The sequence below is a fragment of the Trachypithecus francoisi genome, unplaced genomic scaffold, assembly GCF_009764315.1.
Source record: "Trachypithecus francoisi isolate TF-2019V2 unplaced genomic scaffold, Tfra_2.0 Lachesis_group3, whole genome shotgun sequence".
NCBI lineage: Eukaryota > Metazoa > Chordata > Mammalia > Primates > Cercopithecidae > Trachypithecus > Trachypithecus francoisi.
Genome location: NW_022681468.1, coordinates 115,939,751 through 115,955,898, shown reverse-complemented (window position 1 = coordinate 115,955,898; position 16,148 = coordinate 115,939,751). Strand labels below are relative to the sequence as shown.

General features: G+C 46.9%; 1 protein-coding gene across 1 annotated transcript in view; it reads left to right on the top strand.

Annotated features, from left to right (window-relative positions):
• NEO1 (neogenin 1) overlaps positions 1–9,789 on the top strand; it is a 269,841-nt gene extending 260,052 nt beyond the window's left edge. Inside the window, 3 exon segments of the mRNA XM_033189458.1 lie at positions 3,013–3,276; positions 5,902–6,038; positions 7,200–9,789. Of these exon segments, the coding sequence (XP_033045349.1) occupies positions 3,013–3,276; positions 5,902–6,038; positions 7,200–7,283 (485 nt within the window). The 3' untranslated portion in view covers positions 7,284–9,789.
• Positions 9,790–16,148: the final 6,359 nt, after the last annotated feature.

Sequence of the window (16,148 nt, the reverse complement as noted above, 5' to 3'; positions counted from 1 at the left end):
AAGCAGCCTCCGCACCACTCTTAGAAGGTTTTGTGCCCAACCCTGTTTCTCCATTTTTAAGGCCAAGGAATCTCACACGCTAGGATGTGGTCCTGCTTGAGTGAATGGCAGGCACCTTCCAATCAAATCAGGCCCTCTTTCCTGCTGGGTTTGGGGATTGGAGAGGAGCATGGCAGCTCCTACCCAGCCCTTTCCCTTGTGATTTAGTGTTGGTAAGCATTCCCTTCTCTATGGACCTAGGCAGAAAGTGAAGAGAGGGGGAAAGAATAATTTGCATTACTAAGAGAGTCCATGCTTTGATGACCACTTGCATAAAGGAAGGTAAAACTAAAGTGATAGACTCGCTGAAGACTGATTTGAAATGTAGAGCAAGTATCCAGAAATGATCAAAGTTCTTTTTCACTATTGCACTTTTTTAAGCTTTTGTGTTTCTGGAGCTCAGAGTGTTGGCACAGCTTGGTATATGTGGGCTAGGCAGGGCCAGTCTCTGCTCTAAGGAACATTCACTATGTCACCACCACTTGACATTGGAAAAGCACTTTCCTCTTGTCCAATCACTTGGCCAGTGTGAACTCTGTGTGTCTTAACTCTTTAAGAGGCAAGTCAGTCAGGAAGTAGGCCCCTTGCCAAAGCAGGAATTTTACTTACAGCATGGATTCTGAGCAGGCCAGTGATTTTGCACAGTGTCAGGGGGCACCCTTCGTGTAGAAAGCAACATGCCTGGGGCTCCTGGAGTTGTACAAGGCAGCCCTGGTCTATGGTAGCAGGCCAGGGTGCTGACTCATATAGGCAACCCCATTTTCCTTTTTCACCTTTTGCACCATCTCTTTGGCCCTCAGAAGCTTATATATCTAGTTACAGACCATTGAGGCAGTCAGGAGAGGCCTGTTTGCCCAGAGCTGATCTAACATACCTGCCAATACAGGCTGACATGGTCTGGACATGAGTATACTCTTCTCTCTCCTCCTCCCTGCTACCCTTCCTAGCCAGCTTCTACCCTGCCCAGGATCACAGAGGGGGACCACCAGCTCCCCCACCGTGGGGGATGGCTAACTTGAGCAAGCCTAAGAAGAGATCCCCAGCACACCCCTTTAAGGGATGAGGAGTGGCCTAAGCCTGGTAGGGCCAACACAGTCAGGCACACTTGGGAGGGTGTATGAGTCCCTCATCCGTGGACCCAAGGTCAGAGGTGCCACTCATGACTGGTGTGGCCTGACTTCTCGCCCAAAGGCACAGATTCACTGCTACCTCAGCAACAAAGACAGGGGAATGTGTTGGATTTCTGCAGATGGCTCATGCTTTACGGTATCCCCATCTGTGGGGATACATTTCAAGATCCGCCCCGCCCAGTGGAGGCCTGAAATCACATGTAGTACTGAACCCTTTATATCTGCTTTCTGTATCTGATAACTGAGACAGCTGCTAAGTGAGTCAAGGGCAGGTAGCATACGCAGTCTGGAGAGGCTGGACTAAGGGATAATGCACATCCCCCGTGGAACGGTGCGAGATTTCATCATACTACTCAGAATGGTGCACAATGTAAAGCTTATGAATTATTTATTTCTGGAATTTTTCATTTAAATTCTTGGACAGCAGTTGGCCACAGATAATTGAAACCATTGAAAGCAAAAGCATGGATAAGGGGGACTACGGTACTTGCTAAGGTTGAGAACTCCAGAAGTCAGAAGAGGCCTTCAGGCTACCTGGTACAGTTCATTGTCCTGAGCTGTGTCCTCCAGGCCTCTCCTCACGGGTGTGGAAGGTGGTCACCAGCTCGTGCTGTTGGAAGGGTCTTCCTCATGTGGTCTCCCCGGGCCTTGGTGCTGCTTCTGCCCCACAGGGTGGGGGCAGGTGGTACTCTGTGTGTGGAAAGGTGTGTGGTGGTCCAGAGCATGTGTGTGGAAGTCGGAAGGCAGGGATTCAGATTCCACCCTGCTAGTTCTAACTGTGCAAAAAGGCAATTTGCTTAACCTCCCAGTGCCTTCTGAGGTACTTTGAGGATCGAGTGAGCTAATGAATGTAAAGCAGCTAGCATAGTGCCTGGCTTAAAGTAAGCACCCAGTAATTTACAAAGAAAAGAATATTTTCAGATATTCAAGCACCATGTTCAGCACTTTTCATATATCTCATTTAATCCTCAAAGAATTATGTGTTATTCTCCCTCTTTTGTAGATGAAGAAACTGAGACTCAGAGATAACTCAGTGACTTTGTCAAATTCACCCAGCTTGTATGCAAAGATTAGAGTCCAGGTCTGTCTGATTCCAGAGTCCGCGCTTTTCTACCCTGCTGTGCTGCCTTCCAGAACAACTCTGCCCCTTCTTATATTTTGAGATTGTTATCATGTTCTTCCTGAGCCTTCCCTTCTCCAGGCTAATCTATCCCCATTTCTTTCTCTGAATCAAAAATGCCCTTCATTTGGCATGATCTGAAAGGTGTGTGCAGACCTCCGGGCTGCTCTGTTCATTGCCCAGTTCTCACTTGAGCTGTGGGGTTTTTGCTGTGATGAGGCCGTGCACAGCCCCTGGAGGCATGAAGGCCTGTGGCATTGGCCTCTCCTGCAGTGACCGCCAGGCCTTGTCAGTAGAGCTGGCTACTGTCAGGTACCCAGCCAGCCTTGGTGATTGGCCATGTTTGTCTATGAAAGGCCACTCTCTAAGATTCCAGTGAGTGAAGTTTTTAATTTTCTTTTATACTTATTTATATCTTAATATCTTAGTCATCTCAGGAACCTTTACATGTGCTCCATAGTAAATAATGAGAAGAACTTTAAATCTATAAAATTGTGACCACTTAGCTGTGAGGCAAAAAACTGGAATAGCTGGTTGAGTACAAAATTGTTCGAGACTCCATTCTTATCCCTGGCAGTGGTACTAATCCATGTTCTCTTGGACTAGCACTGATCACAAGTGCTTTTGAGCTGATTTAGGGAACCCCTAGAAGTAGCCAAACTCTGGGACTTTCCCATATTTAATGGCAAAAGAAATACTAACTTTTAGACTTTCCTGCTGTAGAATCCGTTCGAAATACCCCCAGCACTGACACCATGCCAGCCTCCTCGTCTCAAACATGCTGCACTGATCACCAGGACCCTGAAGGTGCTACCAGCTCCTCTTACTTGGCCAGCTCCCAAGAGGAAGATTCAGGCCAGAGTCTTCCCACTGCCCACGTTCGCCCTTCCCACCCATTGAAGAGCTTTGCCGTGCCGGCAGTCCCGCCTCCAGGACCTCCCACCTATGATCCTGCATTGCCAAGCACACCATTACTATCCCAGCAAGGTGAGTGAGGATGGCAGCATACCTGGAGGGACCCTTTGGCTCAAGCTTGGATAAAGTCACCCCTTCCTTGAAGTATAGCAAAGCAAATATCCTCCAAGCCTATCCCAGCAATTCAGTTAGAGTAGCAGTGTGCCATTGCCCTACCCAAGAAGTTTGTGGGCTGACCTTTTGAATTGGGTTTGATGTGCAGCACCTTTGGTGGTAAGTCCAATGGCATGGGAATGGAGAGCAGATCTAGTCTGCCCAGCTCCCTGGAATCACCTCACTTCGTAAGGTCCCTGCAAACTAGAGAAGGATCAGGCCAAGGCTTGGACTCATAGGGTGGTGAAAGCAGAGGGAACCTCAGGATAGGGAAAGGAACCTTGTGAAGGGAAAGTCATTTACCCAAATCCACACAGCTCAGTAACAGTCCCCTGACCTCAAAGGCATGATTGCTTTCTGCACTTGATTGTTACCTGTTCATTTGTTTTAGAATAAGTCAGTGATTTTCAAAATTTCTGGTCTCAGTACCCCTTTGTAGCTTAAAAGCTATTGAGCACATAAAAGAGCTTTTCTTCATGTAGGTTATATCTGTCAATATTTACAATATTCAAATTCAAACTAAGAAATTTTTAAAGTATTTTATTCATTTAAAAAAGCAATTATCTATCATGTTAGGATAACCAGCATATTTTTATGAAAAACTATTTTCCTTTTTTTTTTTTTTTTATTGGGACGGAGTCTCGCTCTGTCACCCAGACTGGAGTGCAGTGGTGCAATCTCAGCTCACTGCAAGCTCCACTTCCCGGGTTCACGCCATTCTTCTGCCTCAGTTTCCCAAGCAGCTGAGACTACAGGTGCTTGCCACCATGCCCAACTAATTTTTTGTGTATTTAGTAGAGATGGAGTTTCACTGCCTTAGCCAAGATGGTCTCGATCTCCTGACCTCGTGATCCACCTGCCTCGGCCTCCCAAAGTGCTAGGAAGACAGGCATGAGCCACCATGCCTGGCCAAAAAGCAACTATTTTCAAAACAAAAATATAGTGAGAAGAGTCGTTTTTTTTTTTTGCAAATCTCTTTAATGTCTGGCTTAATAAAAGACAGCTGGATTTTCCTATCTGCTTCTGCATTCAATCTGTTGCAATATGGTGTTTTAGTTGAAATATAAGAAGTAAATCTGGTCTAACAGATATGTAATTGGAAAAGGAAAGAGTATTTTTATAACATTTTCAGATAATTGTGGATATTCTTTTTTGATACTACAGCAAAACTCAACAAGTTGTAGTTTTTTAAAGGTTTGTTTGTAAAGTGAAATCTGAAACCTTATCTATGAACTATTTGTACTTTATTCCATTAAAATTCATTCATCTGTCTTGCATTTAATGCACCATACTAAAACATCACATGTCAGTCATTTAGAAAATACTGGTTCACTACATTATACAAATTCTGCAAATAGTGATACATTTCATTCAGTATCTAAAAACATATTCATTAATATCATCAAAATGTGTAAGTATTAAGTTCTCAAGACCATGGTGGCAGATGCAAGTTTTCCAAAATGTTCATTTTTACTTAAAACTTAAATTTTATCATTGGCAAGAAACACTATCCATTGTGTGCCTTGAATTGACAGGCTCACTTTGTTCATTTTCTAAAAGATGTCTCAAGAACCAGTTTGTCTGTCTTTGAACTAACAGTGATATTCCATGATAAAAACATTCAACTCAAAACTCAAACTATCACAAGTGCCTTTATTTAAGACAGCTGTTGGCCGGGCACGGTGGCTCACGCTTGTAATCCCAGCACTTCGGGAGGCCAAGGTGGGTGGATCACCTGAGGTCAGGAGTTCAAGACCAGCATGGCCACCATGGTGAAACCCCTTCTCTACTAAAAATACAAAAAATTAGCCGGGCGTGGTAGCAGACGCCTGTAACCCCAGCTGCTTGGGAGGCTGAGGCAGGAGAATCACTTGAACCCAGGAGGCGGGGGTTGCAGCGAGCAAAGGTCGCTCCACTGCCCTCCAGCCCAGGCAATAAGGAGAGACTGCATCTCAAAAAAAAAAGATAGCTGTCATACTTTGTACACAGCTGAAGTACTTTATGCATACTTTCCATTTTGTCACATACAGTAAGGTCAAGATGTAGTAAAAAAAAATATTTACTCCTTTATTAATGATGGTTCTTAGTGAAACTGGCTTTTTTAAACTGCAAGTGCATGTCGGTGAATGGCTTTACAGTTTGGCACCACTGCCTTAATTTGTACTAAGCCTCTAGCAGCTCACCCACTATTGCCTTTGTATCCTCAGTGCAAAGGCAAACACAGTGGAAAGGCAAATAATGTCTTAGTATGCGGAGAGCTTTGGCCTCCCAGATATCCTGCAAGGGTTCGTGGACCACCACACTTAGAGAACCACTGGACTAGGATATTGGTTTTCTAGAGCCAATGGAATATTTTCTCTGGCCTCATGAAAAGCCCTGCTATCTCCCTCCTTCCCTCTTCCTCCAGTAACTTTTCAGAGCAGTATCCGCACACTGGGTCTGTGTGTCTCTCTCACCCTGAAGCAGCACTTGGACCTTAGGGCCTTCATGAGGTCTAGGGGAGGCAGGCTTGGCCACATCCCTGACAATGCCCTTTCCCCTCAGCTCTGAACCATCACATTCACTCAGTGAAGACAGCCTCCATCGGGACTCTAGGAAGGAGCCGGCCTCCTATGCCAGTGGTTGTTCCCAGTGCCCCTGAAGTGCAGGAGACCACAAGGATGTTGGAAGACTCCGAGAGTGTAAGTTCGTGGGGCCATCAGTCCAGCCAGATTGTCTGGGAACACGCCCCAGGGTCTGAGACTGCTGGTCAAGCTGATATTCTGTACATACCAGGCTCGCCACCCAGAACTATGAAGCAGATGCACTCATTCATTCAGTAGAAACAGTGTTGAGCATCTTTTCTGAGCCAGGAACTATGCTAAGGATTTGGTCTACTTTCTTTCCCATAACCACTGTTGGTTTTTGTTTTTTTTTGTTTTTTTTTTTTTTGAGAGAGGGTCTTGCTCTGTTACCTGGGCTGGAATACAGTGGCACGATCTCGGCTCACTGCAACCTCTGTCTCCCGGGTTCAAGGGATTCTTCTGCCTCAGCCTCCTGAGTAGCTGGAACTACAGGCGCCTGCCACCATACCCGGCTATTTTTTTGTATTTTTAGTACAGACAGCGTTTCACTATGTCTGCCAGGCTGGTCTTAAATTCCCGACCTCAGGTGATCCACCTGCCTTGGTCTCCCAGAGTGCTGCGATGACAGGCCTGAGCCACCGCACACAGCCCCCATATCCACTCTTGAACGTCTTAAATTAGCTTTTCACACAGCCCAGCTAATGGCCCCTCCCCCCACTTCCTACCTGCCTTTTAGTTCTGTCCCTTCTCTCATTGCTCTTCTTTTCTTGGTTTGAACCATTCATACGTTCCCTCAGTTCTACTCTGTGACCTTTCCTGAGCAAGATACTGGAGGAGAAGGTGCTTGAGTGGTTGCTGTCAAAACAGAAATCACCAGGGTCTCTCTTTGATCTTTCACTCTCAAACTCCAGTAAAAATGTTTTGCCTCTGAATTTCCACGTACAGGATTCTCTAAGCGGAAAGCTTGGGGCCCAGAGATCCAGGGACATACCGACTGTGCTGACTGGGGCAGAGACCTAGAAGGGGCAAGCAGCAGGCCTTCTGGCTTGTGAGGTCATTGTGACCCTGGGGAGTGTGTGTTGGGAGAAAGGCATTGTGCATTATCAGGAAATGGGATCCCAGTGACCTTGGGTCTATCCTGCTACTTTCCACTCTCCTGAGCCACCCTGCGTATTAGTAGCCCGTTTTCTGGGACCATTTGACTACTGACCACATGATGCCTTGGCCTCTCTCTGGGCTCTCCTTTCTGGGTTAGTAATTGTGTTCTCTTTTCCATAGAGCTATGAACCAGATGAGCTGACCAAAGAGATGGCCCACCTGGAAGGACTAATGAAGGACCTAAACGCTATCACGACAGCATGACGACCTTCACCAGGACATGGCTTCAAACCTGAGTCTGGAAGTCTTGGAACTTACCCTTGAAAACAAGGAATTGTACAGAGGACGAGAGGACAGCACTTGAGAACACAGAATGAGCCAGCAGACTGGCCGGCGCCTCTGTGTAGGGCTGGCTCCAGGCATGGCCACCTGCCTTCCCCTGGTCAGCCTGGAAGAAGCCGGTGTTGAGGCAGCTTCCCTCTGCCTGCTGATATTCTGCAGGACTGGGCACCATGGGCCAAAATTTTGTGTCCAGGGAAGAAGCGAGAAGTGCAACCTGCATTTCACTTTGTGGTCAGGCTGTGTCTTCGTGCTGCGACTGCATCACCTTTATGGAGTGTAGACATTGGCATTTATGTACAATTTTATTTGTGTCTTATTTTATTTTACCTTCAAAAACAAAAACGCCATCCAAAACCGAGGAAGTCCGTGGTGTTCTCCACAAGTGGTTGACATTTGACTGCTTGTTCCAATTATGTATGGAAAGTCATTGACAGTGTGGGTTGTTCCTGGGGTTGGCTTGTGTTTTGGTTTTGTTTTTATTTTTTAATTCTGAGTCATTGCATCCTCTACCAGCTGTTAATCTATCACTCTGAGGGGGAGGAAATGTTGCATTGCTGTTTGTAAGCTTTTTTATTATTTTTTTATTATAATTATTAAAGGCCTGACTCTTTCCTCTCATCACTGTGAGATTACAGATCTATTTGAATTGAATGAAAAGTAACATTGAAAAGACTTGTTTGTTGCTTTCTGTGCAGTTTCAGTATTGGGGCGGGGTGGGGGGCTGGGGGTTGGTAATAGGAAATGGAGGGGCTGCTGAGGTCCTGTGAATGTTTCCGTCATTGTACTTTCTTCCAGAAGCCTGCAGAGAATGGAAGCATCTTCTTTATTGTCGTTTCCTGGCATGTCCATCCTTACTGTCACTACGTTGCAACTGGAGTTTGATTTGGATCTGGTTTTAAAATTCTTCTGTGCAATAGGTGGGTTTGAGGATTTAGCAGCCCTGATGTCTTGGTCATAGCCTGGTAAGAATGTCCATGCTGAGGAGACAGGTGTTGTATTTCTAATTGCCTGAGTCACACAGAATAGGGTAAGAGCCTGACCCTATTCTGTAAATCAGAAAGCAAGGATGGAGACCCTTTCCTGCTGCTATTATTGGCTCTCTTTGAGGAAGCTGGAGGTTAAGGAAGGAACTTTGTTTCCACATAAGACTCCTCCTCCTCTCTAGTTCCAGTCTTCAACCAGTCCAGCGCTCTCTTCCACACTTCAGAGCCCCTTCAGAGAAAGCATTAGCAGGAGGAATGAGACAAGGCAGAGCTGAAGTGCCCCCTGAGGCTTCCACACATCTTTCTGAATATTATTTTTCAAGTAACAAGGGACAGAGACTGCGGAAGCAGCTGTCCCCCCTCCCCTGTCCCAGCAGCTCAGCTAGGCCCTGATGAGAAGGAGGCCACAGGAGTTTTCTGAGGTGAACCCAACGGCTCAGCCACACTTGGAAGCCATTGCCTTTGCACATAGTTCTTGGGTTCTTTTTCCTAAAAAGGTAAGGAGCTGAGGTGTGTGGTTTTTTAATATTAAGAATATATAATGGAAAACATAGGACTGATGCTCAGGCATCTTCCTCTACTCCCCAACAGATCCCCAGAAGACAGTGTGGAAGGCAGTGTAGACAGTAAATCGGGCTTCAGTTCTATAGCCAAGAAGAGATCAGCTGCTGAAGCCACCAGTGGGTACCCCAGGTCACCTGCCTTTGAACTTGGGGATTTCCCGCTTTTGGATCCACATATTTGCTTTTTCACAAGATGAACTCTTTGTATTTATGATTTGGGGGGCAATGAAAGGTGCAATGCGGGAACTCCTGCTGCCGAGCTAGCTGGTCACGTGGGGGTGCCAGGCGGGATTCTGGAAAACCAGTGCACTTAAACTGAGCTTGAAGAGAGCTGTCCAAGCACTCTGGCCACTAGAGGGCCAGGTTCCCCAGAAACTACCTTGTGCCCAAAGAACATGCTCAGTATTTGGGGCATTTCGTCCCACGAACCCTGACCTTCTGTTACCTCAGGGCCTTGGTACCTGGATACTGCCACAGAATTGGGGCGGGTGGGGGAGGGGCCTATTTTTCAATAAAATAACTGTTCAAAGTTGGGGGTTTTTTTTAAAAATTTAAGAAAAAGGAAAGCTATTCTGTATTGCACCTTTTCACAATTTAATACATTTTCTTACATTTTCCTGTGATTTTTGAAACTAAACCATTGCGTGTCTGTAGTGTCCTAGTTGAGCTGCTGCTCAGCGGCTTCCTCGGGGGATGTGGAACGCCTGTGTCTGTCGCCGCACTGCCTGCGGGAGGGGCGCAGAGGGCTGCTGGGACTGGCGTCTGTACACACTTGTTTGGCCTTTTCTGTAGTTGATGCTGTAAACTCTATGGCTTTTTAAAAACGATTTCATGTTTTTATTTAGTATTGGAAATCCAATACACTTTTTTAATCCAATCAAACTCTGGTCTGGTCAAAGAGTTATTTTCCCTTGTCCTTAAAAAAAAACAAAAACAAAAACCTTCGGGGCCCCCTGCTTCCCAGCCTCTCTAATTGGCTTTGCTGTTGCCTTCACAACTGTAAAGCCAGTAGTCTACAAGGAGACTCAGGGAAGGGTGGCAGGTGAGCCAGGAGGCTGCAGGAGGTGTTTGGACCGTCCACCAGCACCAAAAATGAGTCTTGTCCCTGTTCTTATCCCCCTGTTGCTGCCCTGCAGGGACTGAGCAGCCTGAGGAATCAGGGGGCCCCTGGCAGCCTTCCCTGAATGGAGTGCAGGCCATGTCCCTGCTGCGGCAGTGCATTCTGTTAGGGCAGACTGAGTGCCCACGCGGGGCCCGGCCTCCCCACTCCCAGCCCCACCACTCACAGGGACCTAAAGCCAGAGCAGATGTCTCCTGGAAGGCCCGCTTGCCCCAGGCTGCCTCATCTCACTGTGTTCACTAAGATTCCTCGTGGTGTCCCAGAGTCTGGGCCAGGGAATAGGTAACCTCAGCAGCCAGAGGCCTGAGCTTGCAATAATAGAGTGAGGGCTGAACACAGAGCACAGTGTCCTCACTGCTCCTTCACTCTGCGGCCAGAGTGTACTTTAGGAAGCCCAAATCCCGTCCTTCTCATTAGCCACACTCCATTGGGCTCAGGATGAACTCCATACTCCCATAGCTGGAGGTTGGTCTGCCACAGCCTCGAGGTCCAGACTCATGTCGCCTTGTGCACTGGGGCTGTGGCCACAGAAAGCTACCAGTGAGGCCATTCTCAGTCTGCGTGGAGTGTCCTCTTTACTGCCATTCTGTTCTAAGTGCCGGGCATCTGCTGCTGCTATCCCTCCAGTGCGTCCCTAGGTGGAGCTCTTGGCACGTTTTGCTGTGACTTGTTTGAGTCTTTTCCTGGACCCTGTGGGCTCAGTGGGGACAAGATTATTTCTCACTCCTTTCTGAATGTCTAATGCCAGGGACAGTTTCTGACAATAGCAGATGCTTGTCTCTTGGATGGATAGACAAACAGTCACGTGGACTCATGCCCTGGAGCGTGTTGAAAGGCTTCACACGGCTGGGCGCGGTGGCTCAAGCCTGTAATCCCAGCACTTTGGGAGGCCGAGACGGGCGGATCACGAGGTCAGGAGATCGAGACCATCCTGGCGAACACTGTGAAACCCCGTCTCTACTAAAAAATACAAAAAAACTAGCCGGGCGAGGTGGCGGGCGCCTGTAGTCCCAGCTACTCGGGAGGCTGAGGCAGGAGAATGGCGTGAACCCGGGAGGCGGAGCTTGCAGTGAGCTGAGATCCGGCCACTGCACTCCAGCCCCGGCGACACAGTGAGACTCCGTCTCAAAAAAAAAAAAAAAAAAAAAAAAAGAAAGGCTTCACACTCAGGCACACACAAGAAGCCCCCTCCTGGCAGGGATCCTGGTAGGTCCGCAGTGTTCTGGTGCTAGGACACCCCCATTTCAGTAGCCATGGCCCTTTGGCCTCCTGGGGTGAACGTGAAAGATGAAAGATGACAGTCATAAGAAACAATGCTGGGCTGGGCCCAGTGGCTCATGCCTGGAATCCCAGCACTTTGGGAGGCAGAGGCGGGCAGATCACCTGAGGTCAGGAGTTTGTGACCAGCCTGGCCAACATAGTGAAACCCTGTCTCTGCTAAAAATACAAAAATTAGCCAGGCATGGTGACAAGTGCCTGTAATCCTAGCTACTTGGGAGGCTGAGGCAGGAGAAGAGTTTGAATCTGGGAGACGGAGGTTGCAGTGAGCAGAGACCATGCCATTGCACTCCAGCCTGGGGAACAAGAGTGCAACTCCATCTCAAAAAAAAAAAGAAAGATAAGAAACAGTGCTGATGCCTCATGACCTCATGACCAGCTTCAAGCTGGGAACTAAGACAAGAAGGTCTTGCAGATTTGTTCTAAGATGAGCATTATGAACAAGCCTCTATACGAAGAAGAAATACCTCTTCTCCTACCCCATTCCTGCCCCATCCATCAACCCCTCCCAGTTGCAACCACCTTCCTGCCAGAAGTGGGGAGAACCATCAGGAGAGACTGGAGACCAGCAATAAGCCATCAAATTGATGATGACGGGACCATGGGCAGGGACTGGAGAACCAGGGAGCCAAGAGGAACCACCCCTAACCACAGACAGAAGAACCCCAGGTAGCAGTACCCAATTCCTAATCTAGGGTTCCCAGCTACCAAAGGAGGGAGTTCACCAGGGACACAGGAGGAAGAGGTAGGAGACAGTAGTTGCAAGAAAATAATACTTAAGTTTTTAATAATCTTTTTAATGTACATAATGTTGGAAGTGCTACTTCAAACTACAACTACCCTCTAAACATGGTGGATGATACTTATCTCAAGACATCCTTTTCCTCAATTAGGAACTTGGCTTGAAAAATGAAAGGGACCTAGAGCTGAACTCACAAAAGGTTGGCAGGAACACTTGCTGCACTGTAGCACAAGAACAATTCGGGATTTCCTGAAATAATTAGGGGTGGAGGGGACACTGGCAACCAGTATAATCAACAAGATGGTGCAAGATTGAGGGGCTCTGTGGGAAAGCACCCCAGTGGAAACTGGCTGGCCTCAAGGTGTTCAAAGACCTTTCTTAAATGGGAAGATCTTTTGGTTTGGTTTGGTTTGGTTTGGTTTTGAGTCAGAGTCTCACTCTGCCGCCCAGGCTGGAGTGCAATGGCATGATGTCAGCTCACTGCAACCTCCAGCTCCCGGGTTCAAGCGATTCTCCTGCCTCAGCCTCCTGAGTAGCTGGGACTACAGGCGCCCACCACCACGCCCAGCTAATTTTTGTATTTTTTAGTAGAGACAGGGTTTCACCATATTGTACAGGCTGGTCTCGAATTCCTGACCTCGTGATCCACCTGTCTCAGCCTCCCAAAGTGCTGGGATTACAAGCGTGGGCCACCGCACCTGGCCAAATGAGAAGATGTTAGAGGCAATTTCATGCTATTTGCACTTCTATGGAGTGAAATCCTTCCAGCTCCCCAAATCTCATGTAACATCTGCTGTGTGCACATGGCCTTGAATGAGTTACTGGATACTCCTCCAGTGAAGAAAACAGCATCTGGGCCAACATGGCGGGGGGCAGGCCATGTGTCTGGCATGGCGAGGGTGACCCATGAGTGGAACTGGTTTGCTAGAAGCAAGAGCTGAGAGCCAGAAGTGACCATAAGAATTTAAACCTGAGAACTCCCAGCAGTCCAGGGGGCAGAGGGGGACACAGGTCAAGAAAAGTGGGTTCCAATCAGCCTAATCCAGATTTTAAGAGGCAGACTGACCTCAGCTTGTGTCTGGGTTGCCATCCGTTTACAATTTCTCCCTCTCAGGGTCCTGGAGCAAAGCCTTATCACCCTGTTACTAGGTGTCAGCCCCTTGCTAATGGGATCTGCCTTCTGTGGACCCAGTCACACAAAGGAGAAATCTGGGAGCCATTCTAAATTCTTCCCTCAACACCACAGCGCATTGCTCAGCAAATCCTGCCAGCTCTACCTCTCAGATGTTCCCCAGAGCAGCTCTTTGCTGTCTGGTAGGCAAACTACTAATTAAGCCCCCTGCCTGAGTCTCACCAGCAATCAGGTAGTGATCCCCCACACAAGTGTTCAGGTGCTGCTTCTAAGGCAAATCCGATGCCTCCCTGCTGCTCAGCACCATGCGATGAGAGCTCCAGCACCTGCCCTACAGTAGAGACTCCAGTGTGACCCTGTCTGCCTCATCCCTTTTATTTCCCACTAATCTGCCCCTTCACCCGAATTTGGCCCTAACCACAGAGAGCAATTTACACTTGCAGAATAAACCATGATGTCTGGCCTCTACTGTTTCCTCTGCCTCATTTTCTCCCTATCCCCTACGCTGACCATTGGCTTTCTCTGTCTGGTCATGTCTATTCATCTTTAAAGGCCCAGCCTAACCATCCAGTCCCCTGATCATTCTTGTTCGTGTTTCTGTCTCCACCAGTACACTATGACCTCTTTAAGGAAAGCAGTTGTGCTTAGATTCTCCACCCGAGCACCCAGCACACCATAAGTCTTCACTAAATGAACTTGCCTCGTGAGGCAGATGGACTTGAAATCAGGTAACTAATACGTCGTGGCCCAGTGCTGAGGGAATTTAACAAAGCCCTAATTCTTCCTAGGAGCATATACTTAAGGTTTTGCAGAGGAACTAAGCTTGAGCTGAGTCTAGGGTATAATGTGAGGCTTATCTCTCCGGAGGAAGGAGGAGGCCACTGCAGAGCTGGGGAGCTGCCTGCTTCGTGTTGCCACCAGTACAGATCCCAGCCATCCTGTGTCACTCCTGTGCTCAGCCTCCTGTCACTGGATTCAGTGCAGAGGCCCCAGCAGGCCAGTGCAAAGTCTATGAAGGGTGCACAGGTCTGGCTAGCTGGCTATCAGTGGAGAGAGGGAGCTGGTCCCCCAGATTCCTGGAACACTGCAAGGGCAATACTGGGCCCAGTCAAGCTAAGTTTAGCTGGCCAGATACCACAGCTTGGGGTCAGTTCTAGTGAGACGAGAATAAAGTGGTTCCTTTTGTAAACTCAAAACCCAGGTCTTGCCAAGAATTCCAGGCAGCTCATGGCTTTCTGGAAAGAGCCAGGGTTTACTTTTGAAGGCAAAATTATGGATCAGGCTCCTGCAGACAAAGTTGTCCAGGATATGTAAGGAGAACCAGCCAATGAACATTCTAGACTAACACACAGAAGAGAAATTGACTGTAACTGAAGCCAGAGAGATCTCAGTGTGGGCTGGTGGGATGAGAGAAGGAATATTTGGGGCCAGTCAGAAAAGGGTCTTCCTCACCCAAAAAGCTGGAAATCTTCAATTGTTTCCAAAGATACTTCTGAAGGCCCACTATATGCCAGACACCGAGGATGCAAAGTGAGTACGACAGTCTCCATTGCTGTGTGTTCACAGATGTTCAACAGAAAGAAATTACCATGAAAAGTGCTAAGAGACCCAAACAAAGTGATCTGGTAAAGTAAAGAAGGAATTTCCAACCCTCACTGGAGAGTTGCATGTCACGAAGAAGGTGACACTGAGAATGATGACAAATTCACCAAAGAGAGGAGTTTCTTCCAGCATTGCTTGAACTAATCTGAAAAGCAGGAAAAATTCCAATACTGAGTAAATTACAACCAAAAGTGCTTTTCAGTGATTTGCTCCAAAGACAGTAAGGGATGTCTGTAACCCAAGTGGTAGATGAAAAAAGAGGTTGAGATTTCCTCAGGGAAAAGCCTAATACTAAGAACCAGAGGGAAGCCTGACTGGCACTGTATGTTCAAAACATAAGTAAATGAGTGATCATCATCTTCCCTGAGAACTTGTTGAGAATTTTGTGTCTATATTCGTAAGGGATATTGGTCTGTAGTTTTGTTTTGTTTTGTTTTGTTTTGTTTTTGCCAGGGTGGCAGGGGTTGTATTTTGGGTGCAGGGATCTGGCTTTGGTATCAGTTTAATTCTAGCCTCATAGAATAAGGGAAGTGTTCCCTCCTTGTCTATTTTTTGGAAGAGTTTGTAAAGGATTGCTATTGATAGTTCTCTAAAGCTTTGGTCGAATTCACCAATAAAGTCACTGGGGCCTGGGCCTTTCTTTGTGGGAAGCATTCTTTATTACTAATGTAATCTGTCTACTTGTGATAGATCTATTCGGATTCTGTATTTATTCTTGTCATTTTTCATAATTTATTTCTAGTTTGTCCATTTTATCTAGGTTATCTAATTTGTTGGTATACAACTTTTATAGTGTTCTCTTATAATCCTTTTTATTTCTTTAAGACTGGTGGTAATATATTTTTTTTTACTCCTGATGTTAGCAAGTCTCTCTTCTCTCTCTCTCTCTCTCTCTCTCTCTGTCAGACTGGCTAAAGGCTGTCAATTTTGTTGATCTTTTCAAAGAACTAACTTTTGGTTTTGCTGATTTTTTGTATTGGTTTTCTGTTCTCTATTCCATTTTTTTCTGCTTTCATCTTTATTATTTCCTTTCCTCTGTTTGCTCTGAGTTTAGTTTGCTCTTGTTTTCCTAGTTTCTTCAGGTGAATGTTTAGGTTATTGATTTTTTTTAAGTATCAGAGCATACTACTCTATGTTTCCCTGTAAGCACTGTTTCTGCTGCATCCCGTGTTTTTGGAATGGTACGTTATCTTTTTGTTTTCATTCATCTCAACTTGTTTTTTTCAGGGTTTTTGTTGTTGTTGTTGTTGTTGTTGTTGGTTTGTTTTTGAGATGGAGTCTCGCTCTGTCGCACAGGCTGGAGTGCAGTGGTGTGATCTCAGCTCACTGCAACCTCTGCCTCCCGGGTTCAAATGATTCTCCTGCCT